Here is a 25041-nt window from a genome sequence, read left to right as displayed (position 1 = left end):
ATTTTGGTTCTTTGATTTAATTTTGGATTTGATTTCATTTTCTTTAGCTTTGATTTAAACTTGCATATGAGTAGTTGGTGATCTGTTTCACAATCAGCCCCTGACCTACTTTTTATAGTTCATAATGATCTTCTCCATAGATTCTTTCCACAGATGCAGTCTGATTCCTGTGAGGTCCATGTGTATAGTCACCATTTGTGTTTCTTATAAAATGTATTCACAACGTAGTCCCTTATTTCTCCAGTAGAGTTACTGATAGTTTCAAATCTATAAGTAGGCGCAGCTAAGCAACCAAAATCCCTATGAACCACACCACCAGAGCTCTTTTACCATGACGGGTGAGTCCAGGAAGTTGCGCTGGTGTGGGAAGCTGTGGTAGCCTAGCTTACTTAAAGGGAGTTGTGCTGCTAACCAAAGGCCACTCTTCTCTGTTTGAATCCACCAATGACTTGCTGGAGTGAAATGGGCAATCTCCTCCAGGGTTGTATACAGCTTCAGAACGGTCAGCTATGAATAATTTTTGACTACATGACAATTCATTTGAGTTTTGGGTTTTTTCGTGTTTATTTTTGAGCCCACCTTTGGGGAGAAAAATATGAAGCATATTGGTAGAAGTCCAATGCATACGGCCTCTTCACAGTCTTGCGTTTATGCTGATGCTCCTCTAAAGTTAGCAGGAGCCTAGTGACTCCTAGGTCAGCAAGACAGAGGCAGAGGTAGGCTGGAGGAGGCTGGTGGGAAATGGGGAGTGATAAGGAGAGGCATGGATTGTGCTGAGGATCTTCAGTAAGGCGGGTGTGTGTGTGTGTGTGTGTAAGAATTTCAAGAATGACAGAAGTAAACTTGCCCCATAAAGATGATGTGTGGACTGATGGGCAAAGACAGAGAAGCTCTGAATGAGCGTGGGGCGGGTGCGGAACGCTGCCCGGCCGCGGATCCCGACCTGTGTCATCAACACAGGCGCTCGGGCGGGACGTGGCAGGCTGTGTGGCCCTGTGGACCCTGGCCGCAGGCAGGAGCTGCTGGTCCCCATCGCTGACCGAGGACCCGAGGGCCCAGGCCCCTGTGTGCAGCCCTGGAACTGGGGTCCTCTCGCCAGCGGCAACCACGATGACACGGAGGCGCCTCTCGTCTCGAAACCGACCAGAAGGCAGAGTTTTGGAGACAGTTAGTATGTCTAAGGTGCCAACACAGAACGGATAATTCGGAACAGGACAGCTTTTCCTTCATCGTGTTTTCGGCCACCAAGGTGTCCAGACTGTATGACCCGGAAGTGGCTTCTGCAGCTCCAGAACCCTGCTGGTCAGGGCTCCAAGGAGGTTAAAGGCTAACCCACACTTCCTGTCTGGTGCTGATAGATGCAGACACTGTCCACACTTATCTCAGAGATCTCAGACAGAAGCTGTGACCTTCCTGCGAACCATGATGACAGCTGGGCGCTCTGTGCTCCCAGGCCTGGCCTGTGTTAGCCACGGAGACACCCTGCCCTATATCTCACCCATCAGGGTCCCATGCAACACGGGCTCTTTGAAAGGTTTCTTCTGTACGATCAGACAAAAGCACCCACTTTTGTGGCTCGGGAGACATTACGGGCCTGGCAGGAGAAGAATCACCCCTGGCTAGAGCTTTCTGATGTCCACCGGGAAACAACAGAGAACATTCGGGCACCCTCACCCCCTTCTACCTGAGCGTGTGGGAAGCCCAGGATTCCCACGTCTCCCGGTGGCGCTGCTCTATCCGCTTGGAGAACCTCGACAGTGATGTGGTCCAGCTCCGTGAACCGCACTGGAGGAGATTCAGGCTGTCTGGCACCTTGGAGACAGGGCGAGACTGTAGGGTAGTGGGCAGGGAACCAGTGTTATCGAAGGAGCAGCCTGCGTTCGGTACAGCAGCCACGTCTCTCTGCAGGCATCCAGTGGGCACATGTGGGGCATGTTCCGCTTCAAGAGATCTGATGGCAGGCACCCACTTTGATGTATGAATCCCACCATTCTCCCTGGAAAACAAGAAAGATGAGGAGACACCTTCACTGGTAGACCAGTTGAAGCCAGGAGTGCCTAGGCTCCACTCAGCCCTCCTTAAGAGTCCTTATCCTACAGTCATTGCAGAACTCAGCTCTCCCCATCATGGGCCACCGTGGGTCTCCTGATAATTTGCACCGTTTGTTCCTTCTGGGGATGTACTGTTGTCTCCAGAAGATTCATAGAGGACTCCTCCATGGCTGGCCTCTCTGTAGGCCCCACCTACAGTGTTCCAGTAAATCTTTCTACTAGGAAGTTTTTGTTAGCTGCTTCTGGGCCAGTCTGTCACACATTATCTGAATGTGAAGTTTGGTCAATAAACCAGTGCACACCTGGGGTGGTGGTGGTGGTGGAAGAAAAGCTCTGAACATCTTTAGAATGAATCCAAATATGGTTTTCAAGTGTAATTTCTACATAAACGGCCACATATGTCTTCTCAATGAGTGGAAATTAGAAATTGACTCGTTCATATTTTGTTTTCTTCACAGATTATATTTGGAATGTAGCCAAAGAAATTTCCCTGGTGCAGCAGCTCCAGACATGTTTACGGTTTTGGCATTAGTCAGCTAGTAATGTGGTAAGCCGGTGGTTAGTCTACAGAAATTCCGAATTTGAATAAAAGGCTACTTAGGGGAAACAAGTGATCTATTTTGTACTTAAATTGTAAACCTTCAGTATACCTCTTAGTTGATTTTTTAAAAAAATATTATAAAAGAAGACTACATAGAGACTGTAGAAACATTTTGCCAATATAGAAACAGGAAAACGTTAAAACACTTTTTAAAAAAAATACTAAGCTATTCTAAATCTTTAATCAAGTTCCATTATTACATGACAAAATCAACTTTCTATAAAGGATTTTTCAATGTACAAATGATCATCATTGAAATAATAGTAATACAAAAAAATATTAGGCAGGGAACTTTATAAACCATTGTTTCAAATGCTATTCCCAGGCTTCTTCAGCTTAATTAGCTGCAAAGAATGACTCATATTTAAGTGGAAACTTTAAAGAGCTGCAAATGTCCAAGAGGTTTGAGTTTAAAAATATTAGAGATCTAGATTTTTTCAGATCCATAGACAAAACAATTTTAAAAGCAGTCATAATATAAAATAGCGGCTTGATGTAACTTCTTCAAGTTTTGTCTTCAGAAGTTGACTCAAATCAGTTGGCTTCATTCTTTGAAGCCTCATCTCTACAAGATCTAGAACTTCATCATCACCATCTTCTCCAGTAGCAAGTGATGCTTTTTCATCCACAGATTGTTTAAGCAGGGCTTCAGCCAGTCTTCTTAAAGTTCTCAGACTATCTGAACCAAACTTGTTTAAGATGAGGAGTAACATTTTTGTCAGCTGCTTTGTCTCAGCATGGCCGGTAATGGTGAAAGTGTTTGCTGCCAGAGCTGCCTCACTTCAGGATTATTAAAGTGGATCACTGTTCTTTGATTTGTAAACATATGCACTTCTTCAATACCAGAGATACTGTGTATCCCTAATTTCTTTAAGGAGAACTGAAGTATTTTGTCACTGCTGTAGCTGTTCTGGGGACCATCTTCCTTCTGTGTGCAGTTTCCACCAATGTGCACTTGTGCCTGCAGTTTAGCAAGTTTCTCCTGATTCCTGATGGTTTCTTTCATCTTGTCAGAGATGAAACGAGGCCATGTGGGGCACCAGGGCTGGCACTCAGGGAGTCTTTGGCAGACCAGCTGTACTAGATTGCACATGAGTGGACACAAATTGGCCTAAAACACATTTGAACACAGTTTTTTTACTTATGACTTCATAAAAGCTACCTCTATAATGAGCTTGCAAAGATATCTCCTTTCAGTTTTTTAAACTGGGGTGAAAGTTTACAAATGTTGTTGTATTTTCATTTGATCATTCATAAAAAAATTTTAAACATTAATAAAAATTGACTAATATAATTAATTTATAGATATCCTCTAGAAGATCTGACAGCTTGTTGATAAGTAATTGCACTGCTAACCCAAAGGCAAGCAGTTCAAATCTACCAGCTGCTCCAAGGGAGAGAGTAAGGGCATTTTTTCACATGGGATTTACAGCCTCTGAAAACCCACTAGAGGGTCAGCTACGAGTTGGTTCCAACTCATCAGCACATAAGAACAACAACAATGATAATCCTCTGAATGGAGGAAAAATGTGAGATTTCTGAAGAAATTAAAATGTTCCTAGCATTCAAAGCAAGCAATAAGCCTCCTATTTCGTTTTGGTGAAAGTTATAAATCATATTAGTTTTCATTCAGTCTTTTATACTCATTTTGTTTTATGAATTAATTATAATTGATTAATGTAATAAAATCCAATGCGTCAATCTTTTTCTTTTCTTTTTTTTTTTTTTTTGTATATTGTCTTTTCCTTTACTCAACTTAAGTTTTGCTTCCCTATCGAGCTCTGGGGTAACTTGTGGTTGCTGTGAAGCTGAACACTGTGACCCTGGTGTGTCAAATGCGAGAATGGTTACCCATGGTGGACAGTGTTTGGTGGAGCTCCCTGATTAAAACAAGCTTGGAAGCAGGAGTGGCATCCACTTCCATAAATAGCCTGCCTCTGGAAACCCTAAGAACCTGAAGAAAGGATGAAAGTCTCGCAAGTGTTGAGGACTTTTGTTCATAGGGTCGATATGAGTCATCTAGGACTCGACGGCACTCAACAACAACAACAACAAGGAGCTCTGGTGGCCTAGTGGGTAAGGAGCTGCCAACCCCAAATCAGTTGGTTCAAATCCACTAGTTTTGAAAGGTAGATAATCTACTCCCAAGCAATTTATAGCCCCTCAGGGGATTTTCAGCTATGAGTTGGTTCTGACTTAATGGTAAAGAGTGAGTAAGTAATTAAGCTTTGTTGATACAGTATAAAATTCTTCTTGTTAGTTGAGCAAATCTTTTTAAAATAACAGTTTGAAGAGACAGGCCAAACAATTAACCACATATGTTTTACTTAACCTTTGAAGCAGGAATTTTACGAAGGGGATTAGAGTCAAGTGAAACAACAGCAAAAATTACACTGATAGATTGTTCTAAAGAAAGTCTGAAAAAGAATAAAATTAAATGGGCAAGAAAGCTGGAGGGTTCTTCATCTCTAGTTATCATTCTCGTCTATCTTTCAACAAACTGTCAAGAGACTGCATCTACTGTGAAATAGGGAAAGATTCCTTTTAAAATGGCTTTTTAAAAAATTGCTTTAGGGAGGTTGAGCACATGCACCAGTGGCCAGTAACTATTTAAACTATGAGAGGTTTTATTTGAGAGCATCGTGTATGTCTTCTCTTTTTAAATAAGAGTTGATTTGTTGGTTTTTTTCCCCCTGCTTGGTTGAAGATTATTAAAACTTGAAACTCTGATACATGTGACATTCAGAAGGAAATAGGTTTAGATATCAGCTAAAACCTGCTGCCTTTCTTGAGCTGATTCTAGTTCACAGCAACCCTTCATTCAGTTTCTCAGGCGATATATACATCCTTATGAGAGGAGGCTGCCCTTCTTTGTCCCATGGAGTAGCTGGTGGATTTGAACTGCAGGTCTTTCAGTTAGCAGCCTCATACGTTACACACCATGCCATCTGGCCTCCTTAAATATTTAAAAATTCAGCGAGGAGCTCAAACTAAACATTTATGTGTTACTCTGTAGGCCTTGTGGGTTAGTCTGTAGAGAGTTACACTGCTAAAGGCAGGTTCTCTCTGGCAGTTCAAATCCATCAGCGACTCTTGGAGAGAAAGGAGGGCAAACTCTCTTATGTGATTATACCTTCAGAAAACCTGCTGGAGGGTCAGTTATGAGTCAGCTCATAACTTGATGGCAATGAATTGAGTTGATCATGTTACAGACATAATTCTAAGTTCTCTGATAAAGGAAAACAATAGGCAAATACACTTCTACCTTTAAGGAGCTCATGTTCTGACATAAAGGACAAATAATAAATATGATGACCAAGAATATAGTTGACCCTTGAACAACATGGGCTTGACCTGTATACATATTGGAGAGGGAATCTGCTCACATGGCTGTGATCGCTGTCACACAGCATCACACACAGTGGGGTCTCTGGTGGCCTAGTGGTAAGGAGCTACACTGCAAACCCAAAGGCATGCCTTTCGAATCCACCAGCTGCTCCGCAGGAGAAAGATGGACAATCTCCTTCTTTATGATTAAATTACTTCTGGAAACCTGCTGGAGGGCCAGCTATGGTTTGGTTCCAACTCGACGGTATATGACAACAACAACTTAACACGCTTGAACTCAAAGTACCTAATTTACTAATGTGTTAGGAGAAACATACTTGGACAAATTGGCTTTGAGGTATTATTGATTGAAGACTATCCTCATGAATCAATACACCTGCTAGGGATCCCATTTACTTTAAAATTAACCCCCAAAATTATGCAGTTCTTTTTAAAAGTTTCAAAGGTACATAGTTTTACTTGCAGGTGTTAACTGTTTCTTTTATAGACAATTCTATACATGCCTCAGCAAGAGAAATGGCATATTTTGCCTAGAGTTATTTTTAAAGAGGGCTTTACTGTAAAACTCTACAGGAATAGCTTGCTTTCTATATCACAGTGCTAAACACATTTAGGCTGTTAATCTATTTTTAGTTTGTTATAGTGTTTCTGAGGTCTACATATCACCTGACAAGGGTGTGAGAAACTCTGGTTCAAGACACTTTTGGATGGCAAGACTTTTAGTGTTTGAAGACAGAGGGCCCAGTATCGGCCAGGTTGGTGGCACACAGTCGGGGACATAGTGAGGGCACTGAGTACCTGGGAAAGCATGCTTGAATAGGGGGAAACGTCCAGAAAGGGAGGGGAGAAGCAAATGCAATCTTTATCTGACTTAAACTCTGAGTCTATGGCCCTTAGACACCCTTCAAGTTTGGAGTTGAAACCACCTTGTGGTCCAATTTTCAGTCCCAAATAGATAAATCTGTAAAGGAACCTGTAGTTCACGGGGTTGATATATGTTGTAATTATATCAACTGGCACCTGACAGCTGCACTATAATTATAAAGGCACATGGTTTGAATCCACCAGCTGCTCTATGGGAAAAGGATGGACAATCTTTTCCCATGAAATTTAGTGGCTCTGAAAACCAGCTGGATGGTCAGCTATGGGTCAGTTCTGATGAGATGGTAGACAACAACAGTAACAACTGATAAGGAGCTGTGCTGTCAGCCTGAAGGCATGCAGTTTGAGTCCATCAGCTGGTCTGTGGGAGAAAGATGGGCAATCCAGCCTGTGGGACCTACGGCTTCTGAAAACTGGTTGGAAGGTTTTCTGTGGTTAGTTCTTTTTTTTTTTTCTGTGGTTAGTTCTGACTCCACCGTACACAACGACAATATACAGTTAGCAAAAACATCAGAAAGATACGCATTGTGACTATCAAATCTACAAGATAAAAAAGAGCAGCATTTCCTCACAGATAAAGCTCCGAAGGAAGAAAGGATTGCTGAAAACAGAAAGTGGCAGGGATTTCTGTAAATATCACAAAACAAAATGCATATGAATTATTGATTAGAAAGCCAAATTATAAACTTTCAGGTAAACCATAATTTTTTTTTTTAATCTTTTGTCTCCAAGTTTGTCTGAAATTCATTGCTGTTGAGTTGGAATGAACTCACAGCTGACCTTTCAGCAAGTTTTTCGAAAACTGTAAATTGTACAAGAGGAGACTATTTATTTTTCTTCCTTAGAGCCAGTGGTGATTCAAACTACCAGAAGATTCTATCTTTGGGTTAGCAATACAACACCTTATGGGCTTTTCTGAATTTGCCTGAAGTGGTCCATTTTGGGGCTATGCTTCCACTTAAAAAAAAATAAAAGCAAGCTAGATTTATAACAAAATAGTTTATTGATGAAGATTTCAACTACATTTTTAATTAAACCTGTAATATGAAAGCAAATATCTATTGCTATAATAAAAACTTACAAAGTCACAGATTTTCTTTCCCAAAGATCTGAGGACCAAGGTTTGCTTGACCCAACTCAGCATTTTCAATGACAATAAATAAGGAAGAAGAGTTGATGCTTTTGAATTATGATGTTAACAACATGTGTTGAGTGCACCATAGACTGTGGGAAGAATGAACAAATCTATTTTGGGAAAAATACAGCCCGAACAGAGGTGTGCATGGTGTTATCAGGATATACTAGCTCCTGGAGAGGGCACCATTATTTATAAAGTAGGGGATCAGAGAAGAAGAGAATGATCCTCAATGAGAGGGACTGAAATAGCAGCTGTAATAACGGGCTTGAATACACCTACGATTGTGAGGCTGGCATAGGATCAGGCAATATTTCATTCTGTTATACACAAGATCTCTTATGAGTCAGAACTGACTCCATGGCATCTAACAACAATATGAATTGTGTGAGGGAATTTTTTTCTTTCCATTTTTTTTGTATATCAAGGAAACAAAGCGTGGTGATTTTATTTTTCACTCTCCTTTTCCCAAGTAACAATTCCCAGAATCTTCCTTTTTACTAGTGATTCTCAGATATGTCTAGCAAAGCTGTCTTGGAAAAAGTGCACCCAGGGAACTCCTTAGAAGAAAGTATGGTGAAACGTGGTCTCAGATACTTTGAGCTTGTTGTCAAGAGGCACCTGGAAAAAGAGAGCGTGCTGTGAAAAGTGGAGGGTCAGTGAAAGAGAAGACGGCCTCCTCAGTGAGATGGAATGACTGCAACAGTGGGCTTGAGTACTATAGAAGTAGCCAGTGAATGCAGTTGGTGGGATTTGTTTCTTCTAAATGATGAAAGTTATACAAGTGTTCAGGTCTTTTGCTCATAGGGTCACTAGAGTCGTCTACGTCTCGAGGGCACCTAACAACAACACAACAGTGATATCCATGAATACAGGGTTCCCATAGCTGAGTGAAATTATGCCAGTGATGTTCCAGAGTCACAGGGACATCTGTGTCATTGGAAAATCAGGTCATTGAGACTGCAACCATGTTGAAAGTCTTAGAGGAAGTGTGTAACTAGAGCTAGTATCTATATGACAACAATAGGACAAACAGATACTTGTGAAACTAATTTGCATTGTTTGCTGAAAAAGAGAACAGTAAGATAAATTCAGACAGTTCAGTTAAATTAGGAAAGACTATTTTGGTGAGATCATTCAGTGTATAGTCTTTAAGTAGGACAAATGGGCTCAAATCCACCAAGAGGTGACTTGGAAGTAATGCCTGGCAGTCGACTTCTGGGTGGTCATAGCCCTGAAGACCCTAGGAAACAGCGCTTCTAATCTGCTCACACGGGGTCACCGTGAAATGGTTAACTCAGTGACAACTAACTGCAACAACGACAACGCAGTCTATGGTCTTTAGATATTATTTAGAGTCAAGCATCCCACAATTTTGTTTTACTTTAGTCTTTATTTAGAGTCTACTTCAGCAATGCACTTTGTGTAGGTTTTCTAGTGAGTAAAAGAGCAAATTACTCCTGTCTCCATTTGGCTCCTAACAATCTTTATTTAAATGTCCTTCAGTCCAATTTAGCAAAAGGGATTGAATCAATCTTGTGACATCTAAGTATGAGCATTAATTATTAGAACTATCCTTTTAAAAATTTTATGTACAAAAACACACTATAGTTTATAAAAATTGGCAATAATGGCCACCATGTTGCAAAGTATGAATAATCTATAAACCACTATTTTTACAACTGACACGGAGAAAAATTTAGTCACTGGATTTTTATATTTAATCTTCAAATCCACTATTTTTAGTCTTGAAATAGATAACAAATCAAATATGTTCTCTTTTTTTTTTTTGCTTTTATTGGAGCTTCTTTTTCTTTCAGCTTTCCTCAGATGAACTTCCTCTCCGTAGATATCTTCTGGGGAAATAATTATAACGAGGATGACGACCACCAAGTGGCCAAAACTTGGGACGGTACTGAAAACGGTGATTGCACCTTGGAGGAACGAATGGTCTAATGGGGAACCTGAAGTGAACTCTGGGTCTTCTTGGTGGGAAACAATGGAAGGGACATCTGGGTGTCCACGGGATGAGCTGGACCCTTGTCACTGGTTTCCGGGTGGTGGGAGGAGGTGTGAGTGTGAAGATCTCGCAGTTTGTGTGGTCCACGTCGTTTTGTGAGCCTCCATGGGGAGTGACTGCTCCTTCTTGTCCTGTAAGGAGGAAAATGGCAGGGCAGAGGTCAGGTCTGATAACAGAGGCAGAAGTCACCTACTTTAGAATGGTCATTGCCACCATTACCACTGCCTTGGCCCAAATGCCATCTCATAATGACCATTTAGGACAAAGTATCATTGCCCCACAGCATTATCCAGGCTGTAAATCCTTATGAGTACAGACTGATTCTTCTTTCTCCCACAGAGAAACCAGTGTATTTGAAACATAAGACCTTTTGGTGAGCTGACCATTCCCAGAGTGTTCATTTTTGAGTACTGTTGAATCCAAACCAACCCATAGATGACCCTCTAGTGGATTTTAAGATGCTGTAAATCACTCAGGGTTCACCTGATTTTCTCCCATGCAGGAGCTGGTGAATCAGCTACCTTTTGGTTGACAGTGTAACTCCTTACCACTAAGTCACCCAAGCTCCCCTGTAGGATGGCAGAATGGTCAGAGAGAAACAGAGAAGTTTGGAAGAATTGCTAGAGTTTAATAAAATGGTACACAGGCACACGTTATGATGTGGCCACTCCAGAGAATTTATTGGAGTGGGATAAGGAGGGAGGAAAGGAGAGACAGAGAGAAAGACTGAGAGAGAGTATATATCTAAAAACCAAAACTAGTTCAGGTATTTTATTACAACAGCCTAAAATTGGAGATTGGATAAACAAGCCCTATCTATTTATATAATGGAATGAAAAGGAAGAATTACTAATACAGTGACTTGTCTGAATTCTATGTATGCTATGTTTAGTTCCTATGCTAAAGATGAAAATATGAACTATGTAGTTCAAATCCGCCAGCTGCTTGGTGGGAGAAAGATAGTCAATCTCTTATAGAGTGATTAACTGCCTCTGAAACCCCACTAGAGGGTCAGCTGTGGGACAATTCCAACTCCAAGTAGGAGAAAGATGGACATCTTCCTCCTGTGTGACTGATAGCCTCCAAAACCCTGCTGGAGGGTCAGTTCTCAGTTATGACTTGGTTCCAACATGACAGCAATGAGTGAGTCCAAGAGTATCTGGTGATGTTTACATGTTTACAAGACATGCACACTTAAATATAGATACACACACACACACACACATATGCTTATGCATGTGTTTTATGTAGATGCAAAATGTATTCAAGCTATATTTTCAATGTTTATGCATTTTATTTTATCTTGATTTTAAAAATATCCATTGGAAAAACAAGAAACTTAACCAGTGTTAAGAAAATTAAAATCATTGCCCCAAAGGTGATTAAAGAATCTGCCTCACTGGCCCTGGCAGTGAAATCACTCCCTTGAGAGGAAGGAAGGGGATATTTGCATGGACCAGAGGAAAAAGTACTGATTACCAGGATGTAATTAATTTCTGAGATGAAATTTGGATCAAGATCAAGTGATAAGTTATTCCTTATAACTGTTTTATATTATTGAATTACACACTATGAAATGGCTATGAAGACATAATTTTCTCTTTTAAAAAATGCTTCCTTTCCTTCTCAAAAACAAACAACAGAACAAAAACAAAGGCTTTTTTTGCCATCCAAGTCCATTCTTACTCACAGAAACCCTGTGTGTCTCAATAGAGTTTTTAGTGACTGATGTTTTATTTTCAAGACTATGTTCTGGAAAGAAGCATTTCAACCTGTTGCTTAGAAGACAAATCAGGTAATTGTGCCACCCAGGAACTTCCCTCCCATAAAGATTTACAAATACAGGCTTTTTCAAAGGGCTGCTGAGAAGGAACGGTACAAAAATTAACTCTGCATGAGAAGTTGAATACTAAGACAATTAAAAACAACTAGGATCCTCTTTATCTTGGTAAAAATTTAGACCTGGTGGTGTAGTCTCTAGCGAATTGTGTTGTTAACCCAAAGCAGAGAGTCTCCAGTGGTTCAAATCCACCATCCACTATTCGGGAGACTTGACTGAAATGGATTTGAGTTGTTTTTGCTTTTAACCACATTGAGGTTGTTAAGTGCTATTGAGTTGTGTACAACACATAGCAACTCTATGAACAGAACCTCTGAACCCATCCTTATCATCCTTGACATGACTGAGTCCACTGTTGCAGACACTGTATCAATCCATCTCTTTGAGGGTCTTCCTCTTCTTCACTGACCCTCCACCTTTCCAAGTACGATGTCCCATGACTGTATTGAATATGCTTATTGTATCCATAACCGTTTCTAGAAATAACATTTCATTCCTAGCTGCTGTATATTTCATGGACTGCAAAAGTAAAAACAACAACAACAACAACAACAGAAAAATGCAACAAAAAAAATCAGCACAACAACAACAACCCAATAACCCAGAAAGGTCTCTAAGACGGTGCAGCCAGATTGCTTTTTGGAGGCAAATATGATAAAGGTTTGTCTTGCTTTGGGCATGTTTCTAGGAGAGCAAGAACAACAACAACTTAGTTGCTGGAAAGGAGAACCTGACATACTTTCTGTCAATGGCTAATTGGGCTGCTGATAGATACGCAATCCATTCCTTGGCTAGCCAGTACCAATCAGCTTACCTCTTGACAATTTCAACAAGGCCTCTGCTAGTGGGAGACATTAAAGGTTGTAGAGTTGGGGCAGGAATGTTGGGTTTTATCTAGCTAAATAGTAAGTAGAGAGGATAGTCTCCACAGAATAGCAGTAGAATGCTGTTGTAGTTGGGTAGATGAGTACAACTCACAGTAACTCTATGAACAATCATTCTGAATGCTGTCCTATACCATGCCAGCCTCATGATATCTGACATTTCCAAGCTCATTGCTGAAGTTCCCACACCTGGTTGAGGGTCTTTATCTTTTTCGTCACCCCTCCACCTTTCCAAGCATGTTGTCCCTCCCCAAGGCATAACCTCTCTTAGTAACATGCCCAAAATATGTGAGATGAAGCTTCATTATCTTTGTCTCCAAGGGTCACTCTGGCTGCACCTTCCCCAGATATATCTGCTTTTTCTTTGGGAAGTCCATGGGATCTTCAACACTTGTCTCCAACACCACAGTTTAAAGGTATTAATTCTTCTTTTGTCATCCATAGTCATTATCTAGCTCTCAGATGCATAGCAAATGACAGAAAAGACCATGGAGTAGGGGAGGTATCTCAGAGCAAAGACAGACCATGTGGTAACGAGTGGACAAATAGTCTCCATTCTTGGCTTTCTAGTATGTCCTTAGGAGGGTTAGATGTAGTAAAGGTTATTGGAGGTATGTGTTCTTACTGTAATCACTCTAGCTCCAGCTCCAACTTTTCTTTTAAACTGGTTTGAGTAAGTTTCTTCTCCATTAAGAAAATACTGACTCTCCCATACCTACCCAGGCAACTGAGTATTGAAATAAAAGTCCTAGTCTAAAAAAAAAAATCATATGATTATAATGAGATTAAGGCATTTTAGACTACAGGGTCTGATTAAATCCAGTATCACATTCCTCCTTTCTTCCTACACAATTAGATAAGTTCTAAATTTTTGCAGCATGAAAATGTTCTACTAAAAGTCGGTTCCCTGGGGAGAAGCTAGCCTCATTTTTAAGTTCCCATTTAACATTTTGCTATGAAGTTAGGCTGGCATGAACTCTGCCAATCAGTAAATTCAGTATTCTGGTTATTACAAACCAGCCACTCACTTAGCCCTTTTTCTATCTCAGTTGTTAAGCCTCAGTCAACTTTCCAAATCCTCCTGCTGACGATTTGGCGTTAGAGTCTGCCAGAGAAGCTTTCTCTGGTTCTGGAAATGTCTAATACTATGCAGTGCTTTCTTCAGGGAATTACAAAGATTAAGAACAAGGCACAAGATCGCATCAGTCTCCTATCCACTAATATGAACAGAACCACATAAAATGATTCTTTCCACTGACTGGACAAAATCTGCTGAAAATGTCTTCTTTTGGGGTTCACTAGTTGGCCAGCCCATGTTATAAATTATGGTAGATAAAGAGATTAATATATTAAACTGTTCCATCCTGCAAAGTTAAAGCCACTTATCTGATCAGGGTTGTGCATTCATGATCTCTAACTTTGGCTGAATTAATGTTATTGTTGTTGTTGTTAGGTGCCATCAAGTCAAGTATAACTCATAGCAATCCCATAAACAACAAATCTGAACCTTGTTCTATCCTGTGCCATCCTCACATTTCCTGACACAGTAGAGCCCAATGTAGCAGTCACCATATCAATCCACGTGGTCAAGGGTCTTCCTCTCCTTCACCTACTCTCCACCTTTCCAAGGATCATGTCCCTCTCCAGGAAAACCCCCTTCTAACAACATACTCAAAGTACATGAGGCAAAGTTTCATCATCTTTGCTTCTAAACAGCACTTTGACTGCACCTGTTCCAAGACACATTTGTTCTTTTGGCAGTCAGTGGGATGTACAGCACTCTTCTCTAACACCACAGCTCAAAGGCATCAATTCTTCTTCTGTAATTGTTATTCATTGTCCAGCTTCCAGATGCATAGCAAGTGATTGGTAAGACCACAGCTTGAATAAGACACACCTTAGTTCTCAAACTGACATCATTACTCCTTAATAATTTGGGGAGGGCCCTAACTGAAGACTTTTCCAGTGCAATACATCTCCTGATTTCCTGACTGCTGGTACCCAAGGTGTTAATTGTAGATACAAGTAAGATGAAGTTGTTGACAATTTCCATCTTTTCCTCCATCTATCACAATGGTTGCACATGGTGGACAGGTTTTAGTAGAGCTCCCAGATGAAGACAGACTAGGAAGTAGGATTGGTCATCTACTTCTTAAATAATAGGACTCTGAAAACCCCTATAAACAGTAAAGGAACATTTATAGTTATAGTAGTAGCGGTAGAGCCCAGATTGGCAGAATTAATACTACTCGTTAATTTGGTTGACCCTTGTTTTGCTCCTGTCTCACTTCATTAGAAACTTTTATTTTCATCCTCAGTGTCTGAACGTTGGACAATGAATAAGGAAGATCAAAGAAGAATTGATGCCTTTGAATTGTAGTATGGGGAAAGTATATTCAATGCACCATGAATTGCCAAAAGAACAAACAAATTCTATTTTGGAGGAAGTATAACCAGGGCGCTTCTCAGAGACAAAGATAGTGAAAATTCATCTTATATACTTTGGGTTGGGCATGTTGTTAGGAGGAAAAACATATCATGCTTTGTCCTGGAAAAAAGACATACTAGGAAAAGAAGGAGGTCAGTGAAAGAAAGGAAGATCTTCAACAAGATGGATTGACACAGTGACTGAAACACTGAGAGCATGAAAGATTATAATGATGATACAAGGTAGGGCCAATATCTTCATAGGGCCTCTATAAATCATATTCGACTTGATGTTATCTAACAAGAGCAACCACCCTCCTCAATGCCATTTCAAAATTCTATACTCTTCCTGTATATTTCAACAAATAGACGCTGCCCTGGATGTGCTCACCAATTTGTGCCAGTAAATCTAGAGGACAACCACCTGGCCAACTGACTGGAAGAGATCTATATTTGTTCCCATTCCAAAGAAAGGTTATCCAACAAATTGTGGAAATTATTGAACAGTATCATTGATATTACATGCAAGCAAGATTCTGCTGAAGATTATAAAAAATCCAACTGGAACAGCACATCAACAGAGAACTGCTAGAAGTGCAGGCTGGTTTTAGAAGAGGCAGTGGCACTAGGAATATTATAGCTAATGTCAGATGGATCTTGGCTAAGAGCAGAGAGTACTAGAGAAATGTCTGTCTGTGTTTCTTTGACTGTGCAAAGGCATTTGAATGTGCGGATCACAACGAACTGTGGCTGACTCTGAGAAGAATGGGAATCCCAAAACACTTGATTGTGCTTATGCGAAACCTATACTTGGACCAGGAGGCAGTTCTCAGAACAGAACAAGGAAACAGTGTATGGTTCAAAATTGGGAAAAGTGTGCATCAGGGATGTGCCCTATCTCCATATCTTTTCAATCTATCTGAGGAACAGATTATCTGGGAGGCTGGGCTCTATGAGGAGAAGTGTGGCATCAGGATTGGAGGTAGACTCATCAACAATTTGTGTTATGCAGATGACACAACCCTGTTTACTGAAATTGAGGAGGACCTGAAGGCTTGCTGCAGAAGGTCAAGGACTTAAATATGGATTGAAGCTCAACATTAAGAAAACAAAGATTCTCCCATGGGGCTGGCTGGCAACATCATGATAGATGGTGAAGAGATTGAGATTGTTGACAGCTTCAGTTTGCTTGGCTCTACAATGAACACTCTTAGTGCCAGCAGCCAGGAAATTAAAAGATGAATTACATTGGGAAAGTCTGTTGTTACAGAGCTCTTTAAAGTACTGAAGAGCAACGATGTCAGTTTGAAGACTAAGGTGCACCTGATACACACCATGGCCTCAGCAATTACTGGCTATGCATCAGAAAGTTGGACAATGACATGGGATGATAGAAGGAGAATTGATGCCTTTGAGCTGTAGTGCTGGAGAAGAGTATTGAATAAACCTTGGACTGCTAGGAGAACAAACAAGTTCATCCTGGAGAGGATGAAGTCAGGCTGCTCCTTGGAGGCAAGGATTCTGAAGCTTCATCTGACATACTTTGGACATGTTTCAAGGCAGGATCATTGCTTGGAGGGGGACACCAGGCTTTGGAGGGTGGAGGGACAGTTCACAAGAGGAAGACCCTCAGTGAGATGGATTGATTCAGTAATTGGGGTAATGAGGATAGGTTTGTCAGAGATAATAAAATTGGCAAGGGACAGAGCAGGGTTTAAGGCTGTTGTACATAGGGTCGCTATGAGTCACAGGTAACAGCATATAACAACACCACCACCACTACCACCACTACCACTCCTCTTCCTGTAGGGAGCTCTCGTGGCCTAATGGCAAGAAGCTACACTGCAATCCCAAAGACATGCTGTTCAAGGCCACCAGATGTTCCTCCCACTCTCCTCCCAGGTGATTAACTGCCTCTAAAGCCACTGGACCCTCAGCTATGTGCGGTTCTGACTATTGTACACAACAGGATACCTTTCAAAGTTGATTACTTAGTTTCATGTTTCAGAGTGAAGCCTGGGGTGATTTATACTTGATTCTTTGTGTCTGTTCTCCTTCAATGAAATCTACTGACTCCATTTTCTTTCACACATAATTTAATCCACCAGAATCTGATTCTTCCTCTGCTGCTCTACAAAAGCTACATTAACAACATTAATCAGTAGTCTGGGGCTTTAAGTATAGTTCCAGTTGTTTCCCATCCTCTTTTCCTGGCTAACTTAGCTTTCAGCTGATGCTGGCATAGGGCCCTTTGCAGTTTGCTTCTATGCCACTCTTGGAATTCATTTTCATTCTTTGATCAGCTATATGATTACTATTTAGAGGTGAAATTTTTGCTCAACTGAAATAGCCATGTAGCCACATCTCCATTACGTGGCTCATCCCCATTACAGTGCCTGCAGTAACACTGGATTCACTGAGGGAAATCTCAGTATTTGTAATTTTAAGTTACCAGTCCCCTCCTCTCAGGGATAATGGGATGTTAAGAAGAGACAATTTCCCATTACGTAATATAGCAATTTGCCACCAAAAGCACTGGCTGTCAAAGGCAAGAGCTCTTCTGCAAGCTTAATAAGATCAAAGTAGGTAAAATACTTAAATGTAGATTTAAAACATTCTGAGAGGCAAAACAACATAGTGTTTAAAAGTATAATCTCTAGAGGCAAGTTGCCTGAGTTCTGTTGTTTAATAACTGTGTGACCATACACAAGCTAGTTACCTTTAAGTTTCATTTTCCTTTTCTGTAAAACAGAGGAATACCTGTTTCATAGAATTTTAATGGATCTTATATAAAGCAAAATATATGAAATACTAAGAATACTGTCTCACACAGAGTAAATATTTAGCAAGCAGCTGCTTTTATGATCAATCTTGAATGTTTTAGAAAAGATACTGTTACCATAAACTTTTTCTTTGTTGTTGTTGCTAGGTGTTCTGAATTTGAGTACAACTGATCACAATCCCATGAGCAACAGGTCTGAACCCTGTTCTATCCTATGCCATCTTCACAATTTCGAGCTCATTGCAACAGTCACTGGATTGGTCCATCTGGTTGAGTGTCTTCCTCTCTTTCACTAACCCTCCACTTTTCCAAGCCTGATGTCTCCTACCAACATGTCCAGTGTATATAAGATGAAATGTTATCATCTTTGCCTCCAAGGAGCACTATGGCTGTACCCTCTTCAATACATATTTATTTGTTCTTTTGGCCATGCATGGGATGTTCAGCACCCTTCTCCAATACCACAGTTCAGAGGCATCAATTCTTCTGTCATCCTTATTCATTGTCCAACTCTCTATTTTAAAGACTATGACCTGAATTAAGTTCACCTTAGTCCTCAAACTGACATCATTATCCCGCAATAATTTGGAGATGTCCCTGATTGCAGACTTTTCTAGTGAAATATGTCTCCTAATCTCTTGACTTTAACTGCTGGTACCAAGGATGTTGATTATGGAATGTTTTTGTAGTTTTTCTCTGATTACTTCTAAATAAGTTTTATTTTATTGTTATGATTTGAATGAAAGTCTAGAAAGCAAATGAGGTTTTTTACTCAACGAACCATATACATTTTTGTTTTATAGTAATAATTACAATGCCCACAATGTACATGAACTTTCTCCATTCCCTCCTTGTAATTGTCATTTGCATTAATCCTTCTATCCTATGCCTTCCTGCTTTCTGGAATTTATCCTTGGGCAAATGCTACTCTTATGATTCTATATGGCTAGCTATTCTAAGCAGCCAATGTCTTCTGCTGTTATTGGTCAACTTATAGACCTGGGTACTCTTTGGAGGCAAAGATGATGAGACTTCATCTGACATATTTTAGGCATATTATTAGGAGGGCTGTCCTTCAGAAAGGACACCATGGATGGAAAAATGGCAAGTCAGGAAAGGAAGGGAAGATGCTCAAGGGAATGGATTGACACAGTGACTGTACCAGTGGACTGTAGTTGAGGGGAAATTTTGGGGATGACATAGGATCAGCAAAATTTTGATTATACAAAGGATCATGATGATTTGTAGTCAACTAGACAGCCCCTGACAATAACAATGTTGTTACGCTGAAAGTTGAATAGGGGTGTGTGTGTGTGTGTGTGTGTGTGTGTGTGAATTTTGTTGCAGGTTTGAGGGGTAACTAAGTGTCATAATGTTCTGGCTTCTACTAGATTCTGTAAGGCCAATGAGTTTGTACACTAATGAGATGACTACAGGGTAAAGATAAGAATGCCCATGAGAACCGGAAGCTATTGGCTACTACCATGTCCCCAGTAGCTACATTAACAGTTGCTGTCAAGCTGATTCTGACTCAGGTTGTCCTCATAAATGTCAGTACAGAAGCATGTTTGGAGGTGGGGAGGGTGGTTTGCAAGTAGAATTTCAGGCTTTCTTCTTAGGTGGCTTTGTATGGCTTTGAAATGCTAACTTTCTGGTTCGTAGCTAACTGCTAAATTACTCACGTCATCCAGGGATTTCTGTAACAGGAGCAGTCCTTAAGATGTAATGGTTATTAGGAACTATTTCATGAATTAAACAAATGGTCAGAAGATATTGAATGTTTCTCTCTGTTTATTTTTTGTATGGCTCAGTGAGATTTTAATTCCGGTATTAGAAAATATGTGATAGTAAATGACATTTAAAATTATAGTATACACCTCACCAAAGAAGACATTCAGATGGCCAACAAGCACATTAAGAAATGTTCAAAATCCCTAACTCTAAGAGAGATGCAAATCAAAACAACTATGAGATATCATCTCACCCCAGTCAGAATAGCAAAATTTAACAGAATAGCAAGCAACAAATGCTGGTAAGATTGTGGAGAAACTGGAACCCTTATTCACTGCTGTTGGGAGTGTAAAATATGGCGCTTTCTCAAAAAGTTGCAAATAGAGATACCATTTGACCCAGCAATTCCACTACTGGGAATATATCCCAAAGAGACCATAACTGACATCCAAGCAGATATATGCACACCCATGTTTATCGCGGCTTTGTTCATAGTAGCAAGGAGTTGGAAACAACCCAGGTGCCCACCAACAAACGAATGGCTAGAGAAGCTGTGGTATATTCACACAATGGAATCCTATGCTGCATTGAAAAACAAGGAACTCATGCAATATTATTCAAAATGGGTGAGCCTGGAGGACATTATGCTGAGTAAAAAAAATATCAGTTGCAAAAGGACAAATACTGCATGACGCCACTGCTGTAAAATGGGACTGATATCAGGATGGGGGTAAGACTGAGAAAAAGTGAATAAATTGTGCATACTGTACTGAAACAGATGAGGGAGAGAATAATTTTAAAGCGATGTATGATAGGGTATTATGGTTATCACAAGAGTTCACAATTAAGGTTGCATAGTGGAATGTACTTGGGGCGGTGGGAGGGGTGCGGGGGTGGGGGTGGGATTGTGTTCCAGGGAAGGAGTTTTACTTGTAAAGAGAGGAGTGAACTGGTGAGGGCTGAGCGGGGAGGGAAGTGCAGCAAAGAATGAATGGAAATCTAAAATCTTTGTAAATGTTCATTAAACTAAAAAAGTTACAAAAAATATAGTATAATAAAGAAGTCAAGACAAAATATTGCTTGGGATTTGGACACAAATTTTTAATGAATTTATATAATCTAGACAGGACGTTCATATCATACAATTGGTACTTTCTTTTTAAAAAGGTAATGATAATATTTTTTTTTAAATTACCTTCAGTCTGGTTAGTTGGCACACAATAGCTGACCTGCAGTGAACTGTACTGATTTTAAGGGTTGTAAACTCAGAAGTTTTTAATTTCTTCCCTGGCATGGCACATGGGGTCATTGAAAAATTCTGATGCTTTCAGAAGTGAACAAGAAAGAAACATAAATTCTGTGATTAATTCACTCACAATAACTTAAACACAACTAACTAATTTTGCAGATTCCCAGAATGATGGGATAGCTTGGTCAAACCCCTGATTTTACAGATGAGTTGTGTGAAACCTAGACAGAGTCACAGAGGACTTTTTCCATTCTGTACTATAAGGCACGTCATTTCAATGATGTCATTATCATTATGTCAAATACAAACGACAAAGATGCGTGGGTTGTACTCAGGAGTGGGGAGAAGCTACATACTTAGGAATCTCTAGTGCAGAGCCAAGTGTATTAAGTGCTATGGAAGAATTCAAAACCGCCAGAGAGAAAAACGATGTGTCCTAACAAAGACTTTATGAAGGCAACACTATAGAGGCATATAAATGCAGGACTTGAGACAACAGAGGGGCAAGAAGGAAGAGGAACAACAGCAGCTACTGCTGCTGTGCAGGAGACAGAAAACAGGGTGAATGTGGGGAACCACAAATGACCCTGTCTGGCAGACCAGTTCATGAGTAAGTTAGTGATGAGTCGGCTGCTTAAATGGAGTGAAGACACATTGGGAAGACAGGCCAGTTTGAGGAGTGGAGGAAAACAACTCTCACATTTCAATGTTTCTTTAGATGTAAATAAAAGGAATATTCACTCTCACGAAGAGCCCTGGTGGCATAAACCCTGAAGAACTGGCTGCTAAACCAAACTTTGGCAACCAAGCTGGTTGCTCTCTTGAGGGAAAGATCTGGTAGTCTCCTTCCTTAAAGATTTGTTGTGGTTGTTGTTGCTCTTGTTGTTGTTATGTACCATCAAGTCGCCTGGTACCCATAGTGACCCTATGTCCAACAGCTCTGAAGCCTGCCCTGTGCTGAGCCAGTCTTACTGATTCTGACACACCAACCCCCCAACCCCCATCGCCCCAGTTACTGTTATCAATCCATCTCATCCGGGATGATAACAGCAGAGAAATTCTTGTTTGGTAGCCCTACTCTTTCATATGTGGTTGCTATGTGTTTGAATTGACCTGACAGCTCCCAACCACAAGAATCTCGTTATAACTATGCAGCTGTGTATTTATAAAGCCTCCTGAAACAAAGTTTCCCTTTCTGGGAAGAAGGTGGCTAGTTATATTTTATTAAGCATTTCTAGATATCTGTGCTGCAGGCGGTGCTCAGTGGCTAGGCTTGAGGGGTGGAGTGAGTGGAAGAGCTGCTTGCAAGCTGTAAGTAATGGAGCTGGTACAGAGGTTGGCTGAAATGACCATTGGTTATCTCAAGCCCAGCTCCATTCCCTCTACCTCTGTACTCTAGTGTAAGCTTTGGATGACGAGGGCAGGGAACTTGTCTGGGGGTTAACAGGATCTACTGGAGCCCCCTCAACGCTCCCAGGGTGAGAAAAGAGCTTAGTTTAAGTCAGAGGTGGGAACCGACTCATAGGTGACTCTCTAGGGTTTCCAGAGGCTGTAAATTACACAGGAAGAGATTGTCCATCTTTCTCCTGTGGAGCTGCTGGTGAATTCGAACAGCTAGAGAGGTGTCACCTTTGTGTTAACATGATAACTCCTTACAGACTAAACCACAAGAGCTCCCTGTTCCTTGAATAGCATCTAAAATAGGAATTAATTCCATGGAGAAAAAGTTAGAGTCAGCCATCCCCAAATATCTTTTTTCTTTCCCTTCTCCCCAATATTTTCTCCCTCTCCTCTCTTCATTCCTTCTAGTGCCTTATTTCACCTTTCCCCTGTGGTTTGCAAACCAATTCCAAGGATCACGCCACCTGGAGAATTAGTTCTTGTTGTATAACATTGAGATGGTACCATAGCTGACCCTCCAGTGGGTTTTCACAGGAGATTGCCCATTCTTCTCCGGTGGAGCGGCTGGTGGTTTAGAACCCAGTGCCTTTGGGTTGGCATCACAGTTCCTTACCACTAGGTCACCAGAGCTCCCTAGGAGAATTTGTAGTGGGGACAATGAAAGACGAACAGTGAAGAAATAGAGTCCTAAAGCAAATTCTGATATAATCCTAAATCTAGTGCAATCCTAAAGAGAGAAAAAGTAACCTTTCCTCATGTCAGTAGTGGGAAGATACCACTGACTGGATGTGATTAATTAGAGCAATTAGCAAGCAGAGCTGAGATACCTGCCATGTTGATATAACTGTGCTGCTGGGGAGAAAAAAAAGAGATGGACAGACACTACTGCAATTCAAGGTAGAAACAGATAAAAGTGCAATGATAAGCATTAGCAATTGTATGATGTTTTAAATGTAATGAGTTTCCACCCCTACATAGGAAAGCTTATCTATTCTCCAGATTCTCCACATCATCAATATCATTATTGTTATGTTGTCACTTCACATATGAGCCTAGTGGTGGCCAGAAAAGACAACTCTCTAGTCTTGGAGCTTACGTTGAGACTGTGAGCCAGGTCTTTCAATAATAAACGCAGCCTCTCTACCCACCAGGCTGACTGCAGCCGATGTAAATATTCCCAGTTTATGGGACTGTATAATCATAGAGCCACATTTGGTCATTTCTTGTGACTTATTAATTACTGAGCCCACATAAAACAAAACAAACCCCTTACCTTCTGCCACATTCACCACCAAGCAGCAGATAAGAAACCAGGAGAAGTAGCGTCTGTAAGACATGGCTTCAACCCCAGCAGTCACTGAGTTGTACCTAATGCAGCTTTAAAGGGGGGTGGTGAGTCACCCGCAGCCTGATTCGGGTAATTTGCATCTGCAGAGTGGACCGCAGAGATCAGGGCATGTGGTGTGAGGGAAAGAAATCAGCCAGGAAATCCCAGACAGTATTTATCAACTAAATACTTCATATAATGACAGCCAAACATCATTCACGTCTCCTTGCAATTGACATCCTGACAACCCCCATAGATCTTCTCCCATGTTAATGCTATCTCTATACTTGTGTGTGTGTATCTTAGTCTGCAAGAGGGAAAAAAAATCTGTTTAGGAAATAATTAATGCTACTTCCCTCTGTACAAACAGGTTTGACCTGGAGAATGTGAAGCTGGAATGCTCCTTGGAGTCAAGGATTCTGAAGCTTCGTCTGACATACTTTGGGCATGTTGCAAGGAGGGACTGATCCTTGGAGAGGGACATCATGTTTGGCAGAGTGGAGGGGTGGTGAAGGAGAGGAAAACCTTCGATGAGATGGATCGATTCTGTGAGTGGAGCGGTGGGAATAAGTGTGTTTGAGATAGCTAGGTTGGCACAGGATAGAACAGCGTTTAGAGCTCTTGTATATAGGGTCGCTATGAGTCACAAATTACTCAATGGCACACAACAACAACAACAACAACAACAACAACAACAACTTCCCTCTGTTATTGCGAAGACCATAACCTGGATCAGGCACATCTTTGTCTCCAGACTGACATCATTCCTCCTCAGAACTCTGGTGAGGTCCCTGACAGCAGACTTCCCCAGTGCAATTTGTCTTTTGATTTCCTGACTGCTGGTGCCAAGAGTGTTGATTGTGGAGCTGAGCAAGTTGAAATTGTTAACAACCTCAGTCTCTTCTCCATTTGTCATAGTATTGCCAATTGGCCCAGTGGTGAGAATCCTTATCTTCTTGATGTTAAGCTTCAATCCATATTGAAGACTACAGTCCTCGACCTTCTGTAGCAAATTTTTTATGGTCTTTGCAGTTACATGCTATGTATCAGAGAGCTGGAAAATGAGTAGAATTTATTCCTTTGAGTTATGATGCTGGAGAAGTGTATTGAACATACTATGGACCAATAAGAGAACAAATAGGTCTGTCTTCGAGTGGGAGAAACCAAGTTTCTCCTTGGAGGCTAGGATTCTGAAGCTCCATCTCACATATTTTAGGCATGTGTCCAGGAGGAGTTGGTCCTTGGGGAAGGACATCATGCTTAGAAGGGTAGAGGGATAGCTTACGAGAGGAAAACCCTGGATGAAGTGTATTGACATGGTAACTGGGGCAATGGGATTTAGGTGTGTTGGAGTTAGTGAGAC

At 40.9% G+C, this 25041-nt stretch overlaps 1 protein-coding gene and 1 pseudogene across 1 annotated transcript; one reads left to right on the top strand and one right to left on the bottom strand.

The window, feature by feature from the left end:
- Positions 1-331: 331 nt before the first annotated feature.
- On the top strand, positions 332-2149 carry LOC102856404 (annotated as a pseudogene).
- Positions 2150-9833: 7684 nt separating this feature from the next.
- On the bottom strand, positions 9834-23688 carry LOC102855992 (chromosome unknown open reading frame, human C4orf26). The gene is made up of 3 exons (XM_006898475.1): positions 23625-23688; positions 10029-10168; positions 9834-9884 (listed from the first exon to the last, which is right to left on the bottom strand). The coding sequence occupies exons 1-3, from the start codon at positions 23686-23688 to the stop codon at positions 9834-9836; spliced, it is 255 nt and encodes an 84-aa protein (XP_006898537.1).
- Between the last annotated feature and the right edge of the window lie 1353 nt (positions 23689-25041).

This window comes from Elephantulus edwardii, unplaced genomic scaffold, assembly GCF_000299155.1.
Source record: "Elephantulus edwardii isolate Elephantulus edwardi_28Jun2011 unplaced genomic scaffold, EleEdw1.0 scaffold00230, whole genome shotgun sequence".
NCBI classification, from domain to species: domain Eukaryota; kingdom Metazoa; phylum Chordata; class Mammalia; order Macroscelidea; family Macroscelididae; genus Elephantulus; species Elephantulus edwardii.
The sequence above is the reverse complement of the archived record's forward strand: the minus strand, read 5'-3'. Positions and strand labels throughout refer to the sequence as shown.

Bases quoted from the DNA above. Each gene is read 5' to 3' on its own strand.
- LOC102855992 (XM_006898475.1), bottom strand. From the start codon at position 23,688: ATGTCTTACAGACGCTACTTCTCCTGGTTTCTTATCTGCTGCTTGGTG. The intron at 10,169-23,624 runs GTAAGGGGTTTG...TCCTCCTTACAG, and splicing joins GGTGGTGAATGTGGCAGAAG to GACAAGAAGGAGCAGTCACT. The intron at 9,885-10,028 runs TGTCCCTTCCAT...CCTCGTTATAAT, and splicing joins TCATCCCGTGGACACCCAGA to TATTTCCCCAGAAGATATCT.